We start from the raw sequence: 5,008 nt of genomic DNA on the forward strand, positions 1-5,008 counted from the left end.
CTCAGGCCAGTCAATCCTGCAGCATCTCCCTCCGTTCCCTTTGCCCAGCTCTCCCGGTCACTTAGCCACCCCCCGAGAACTTGGGTGCCTCCCAGATCCCTTGTGCAGAAGAACAGTTATCCCCATTGGACAGAGGAGGCAGTGAAGCCCAGAGAGATGGTGGGCACACCTACGTTTGAGCTGGGCGGGGTGAGTCACACCCGGGCTAGCTCTGCTCATGCTAGTGCCTAAAGATAGCAGCGTGTGCCCAGTGGCTTGGTCAAACGCTCCGAGTACAATCCAACCCCTCCCCCTGGGTGTATAACTCGGGCCGCTAGCCCATGCGGTCACAGACACGCAACTATTTCTAGACACTAGGTCGAGCAGGTGCAGCTACTCAAAGTGGGACTCGCACCTCCTGGCTCAAAGGCGGACGTACCCTGAGTGACACGGGCAGGACGGGTACTGGAACCAGGCTAGTGGTTTAACCACTGGACCATCCTCCTTCCCTACAAGGTGGGATGTACCATCCGCTCTTGTAGGGGAACCCCGCTGGGTTTCCCCCTAGCCCGTTCAGGGCTGCTCCCTACAGTGCAGTGCGTTCCCCAGCTCTCGCCCGAGCATGGCTGATCTGTCTCCCCCGTGGGGTTACTGGGACCCTCCGCTGGGGTCAATGACTGTCATGGTGATTTATACCAGCCCAGGGTCTGTCGGTGAGATTGGGAACTGGGGTGTCCGGCCTGCAGATGTGCCGTGTGCTGCCCAGAGATGGGGCTAATAATGGGGAGGCAGGTAACTTTGTCCTGGCTGCTGGGACACCATGCCCCTGCTTACCTGTGTCCTCAGTGACGGGAATGGGCACAACCCCAACCACACGGCTCCCCCATAGGGCTGGCGGGGAGTCAGGCCAAGGCTGACTCTCGTTGTGGGCTGGGTGCTCTGAGAGGAACTAAACCTGCCAGGGATGGTCCCTCCTGGCAGCCGGGGTTCCTGTGTATGTGTGCACATGCATGAGAGTGTGTATATGTGTATACGTGTGTACATGTGCATGTCTGTGTATCCACGTGTGCGTATACACCTATAGATGTATATTCATGTGTGTTCCATGCCTGTTCCCATGACTCCCATCCAAGGGGACGGTTGGTTGTGTCCTGTCCTCTCTCCGCAGCAGGCCTGGAGGGGAGGGATCCGGGCAGAGAGCTGACTGAACCCAGGCATCTGGGACCCTGTCTCTTCCCACAGGGAACAGGGGTACTGTGCCAACTGCCAACCTGCCCCAGTCGGTGTGCGACAGCTGTGGGCACCCCTCCCCACCGAATGCCATGCAGTTCTGCCTTGCAAACACTCCCTGCCCTCGTCTGGGCACCGGACTGTTGGATCCACTGGCCAGTGTATCCTGCAGACAGGACCTGACTCTGATCTCCAGTGTGAACCCAGTGACTTCCCCGGAGTCACTCTGATTCTCACCAGGGTGCGTGAGAGCAGGGTCAAGCCCAGAGCATGCAATGGCCCTAGGGCTGCAATAGGTACTAGGCAGCAGCTTCATTGCTGCTCTTCAATCTAGGGGGGGGCAAAGACACCTCCCCAGCCTCCAGGATGGGGGGGGGGGGGGAGTACAAGCAACCTGGCCATTCCGATCAGGATCCAGCGCTTGGAGACAAGGCGGCGGGGGACAATCAATCAGAAGGAACCGCCCTTCTGGTCTGAGCCCACCTGCAACATAGGGCCCCATCACTGCCCTCAGGTGTGGGGCTGGCTGATTTCCATAAACTCCCAGATCTGGGGGGCTTGCTTCAGGCTAGCTAGGTCTATTCACCCCATCTATCCATCCATCCATCCATCCATGACAGCAGTGTTTGGGTGCGGCTGATCTGGAGTTCGGGTTTCCATTCTAACCCCACATTTCCAGATACTCCCTGCGGGCTGCGATCATTCCATTTGCTGTGAGCGTGACTGTTTTAGGAGCGCGGGAGCCCCCGCAGAATGCCGCGAGGGTGAAGCGATGCACTGATTCCTTCCCGCATTGCAAGCGGAATCTGCGCTCCGCTAACTCACACATGGAAGAAGCTGGGCCGCTCTTGAGTTCTGCTGGCCTTGTAGCCCTGCCCCGGGATAGTAAAAATCAAGTCAAGGTGAAAGCTCAGGAAATATCACAATGATGGGCTCCACATTTTCAAAGTGACTTGTGATTTTTGGGTGCCCAGCCTGGGACAGCACAAACGGGGGGTGATTTTAACAAAGTCCTGAGTACTCAGCCCCAGATCCTCAAAGGTATTCAGCCCTCATTCCTATTGAAATCAATGGAAGTTAGGTTAGGGTGACCAGATGTCCCGATTTTATAGGGACAGTCCCGATATTTGGGGCTTTTTTTTCATATGGACTCCTATTACCCCCCCACCTCCTGTCCTAATTTTTCACACTTGTTATCTGGTCACCCTAAGTTAGGTGCCTTTGAGGATCTGACCCCACCCTCTTAAAAAAACAACAGCTGCTTTTGAAACTCTTAGCCGTGAAAGTTTAAAGTTGCCCTATGAGCGGAGATGATGCCACTGGGCTCATACAGCAGCGTAGGGATGAGGACCTAGGTCTGCAGGATCCCAGGACAGTGCTGTATCCAGGCCGTATTGCTGCAGGGTACCCTAACCCCTGTGCCTAAGCACTAGGAGTCGGAGTGTGGTGCACAGTGAGAGCCGATAGACGCAGGGAGACCCACATCCCCTTGTGTAACTCTTGGTTCTGTGGTTTCCCAGCAGGTGAGATGCATCTGGGCCATGGCAACCAGTCCTTCACCACCGAGTTTGTCTTCCGCCCCTTTTCGTCCGTGCCTATGACACAGCAGCTCCTCTTCGTGCTCTTCCTCCTGCTCTACCTGACCATCATCATCAGCAACGCCTCCATCCTCTGGGTGGTCTGCACCGACCACACCCTCCACTCCCCCATGTACTTCTTTCTGGGCAGCCTCTCGGGGCTGGAGGTGTGCTACACCACTGTGGTAGTGCCCCAGATGCTGGTCAGTGTCTGGGATGCCAACACCACCATCCCTGTGGCCAGCTGTGGGGCCCAGATGTTCTTCTTTGTGGCACTCGGCAGTGCTGACTGCTTCCTGCTGGCAGTCATGGCCTACGACCGGTACGTGGCCATCCGGCACCCGCTGCGCTACGCCCTCATCATGACACAACAGCTCTGCCGGCGGCTTGTGGTCGCCTCACTGTTCCTTGGGGGGCTGCTCTCACTGGAGCTGACGGCCCTGGTCTTTGCCCTGCCCTTCTGCAGTCGCCGGATCAACCACTTCCTGTGCGATGTGCCGCCCGTGCTGCGTCTGGCCTGCGGCGACACACGCCTCCACCAGACTGTGCTGTTCAGCGTGGGCGTGGCTGTGCTGGCCATCCCCTTCCTCCTGATTTGCCTCTCCTACGCCCTCATCACGGCTGCCGTGCTGTGCATCCGCTCGGCCGAGGGCCGGCGCCACGCCTTCCACACCTGCTCCTCCCACCTGACGGTGGTGCTGCTGCAGTACGGCTGCTGCGGCCTGGTCTACCTGCGCCCCAAGGCCGACTCAACAGAGGACGAGGACCGACAGGTCGCTCTGATCTACACCTTTGTCACGCCACTGCTCAACCCCCTCATCTACAGCCTGAGGAACAAGGATGTCAAGCAGGCCCTGAGCAGAGCCGTGAGGCGGGCATTGGCATCCCATCCTCAGTGAGGGGCCGGACGGCCATGTCTCTGCAACCAGTCCCTGCCTCCCACACCATGGGCAGACCCAGGCCATGCCTGCCAGCCCCATCCCTGCCTCCCCTGCCCCTCTGCAATGGGCAGACCCAGGTTCCACTCTTAGGCCTGGTCACTCCATGCAGCAGAAGCCACCTGTTTCTATGGCACAGGTAGGAGGCAGGGATGTCCGATTTGGGAGTGGAACATACAGGCTCTGAAATGCAGCCCTGGTTGCTGCAGTGCATGAGGTGTAAACCTGCAGAGGACAAGAGAAATCAGAAGATCAGGGTGAAAACTAGTGTCAGCCTGTGGCTGCTATAAGGAAGGAGCTCTCTGCCACCATCTCTTGGTGAACTGGAGGAAAAGCACAATGCCTGACCTCATTTGCATGTTTGTTACCGGCCCTTCCAATGTGAACAACATTTTGGTCATTCTGATTAAAATACAATGAACTTTGGGGGATAAGGATATGAAATGTTTTCATCCTTACTGGGTGATAAAAAGGCAATGGGACTGTATTTAGTGTGCGCTGAGTGAAGTCACCCTAACCATAATCTCCATCTGGCACCCCTGGGAAATGGAAGTGGGGGTACGGTTGGTTTTTTTTGTTTGGTTTGTTGAGTGAGTGCATGTATGTATGCAAACAAGCATGGAAGGATTATGTCTAATCCTCATCTTAGCTCTTTAACTTGCTCTCCGATAGAAGTGAGTGAATAGGGGAAAGGGGTGTAGGTTAGGATCCTGAGAATATAGTGCTGACAGATAGCCCTCTGTAGCAAGGTGCGCCTATTCAGTGCCACTAGAGTTATAACGGCAATAGCTGTGTTTGGCACTTCGGGCTGCAGATCTGGCATAGAGGCTCCAGGTGATGGTGTGGTGTGAGGTAATACAAAGCTAGCATTGCAGCTAGAAGAGGGGGCATGACAGAGGCAAAGGCAAAGCATCTCTTCATAGAAGTCAAGCACTGGGGGCTGGGGATGGACCTGTCTGAGTGCACGCTGGGCTGGACTAGGCTAACCATGGACTGGAGGGGAAGGGGAGAAAGGGGTGTGTGAAAGGGACATTTGTCCATCAGACAGGCACACTGGCCTGTGGGGAAACTGAGGCAAAGGACGACTGCCCATGATACTGTGTTTTACTTACTATTCACATAAATATACAGTTGATTTGTTGTGTTTTCCCCAATGAATGCTGTGTTCCTTTCCCCCTTAATAACGTTTCCTTGTTTCTATACACAGACTCATTGCTCGTGAGAGGGGAACTGTTGCCTGTTAAGGGCTCCTAGGGAAGGGTTTTCCCAGGCTTCTTGTGGGTG

At 55.8% G+C, this 5,008-nt stretch overlaps 1 protein-coding gene across 1 annotated transcript; it reads left to right on the plus strand.

Moving 5' to 3' along the window:
- The first annotated feature begins 601 nt into the window (after window positions 1-601).
- LOC128835604 (olfactory receptor 10Q1-like) lies at window positions 602-3,685 on the plus strand. The gene is made up of 3 exons (XM_054025163.1): window positions 602-692; window positions 1,942-2,116; window positions 2,731-3,685. The coding sequence occupies exons 1-3, from the start codon at window positions 602-604 to the stop codon at window positions 3,683-3,685; spliced, it is 1,221 nt and encodes a 406-aa protein (XP_053881138.1).
- The last annotated feature ends 1,323 nt before the right edge of the window (window positions 3,686-5,008 follow it).

This window comes from Malaclemys terrapin, chromosome 4, assembly GCF_027887155.1.
Source record: "Malaclemys terrapin pileata isolate rMalTer1 chromosome 4, rMalTer1.hap1, whole genome shotgun sequence".
In the NCBI taxonomy this organism is placed as follows: domain Eukaryota; kingdom Metazoa; phylum Chordata; order Testudines; family Emydidae; genus Malaclemys; species Malaclemys terrapin.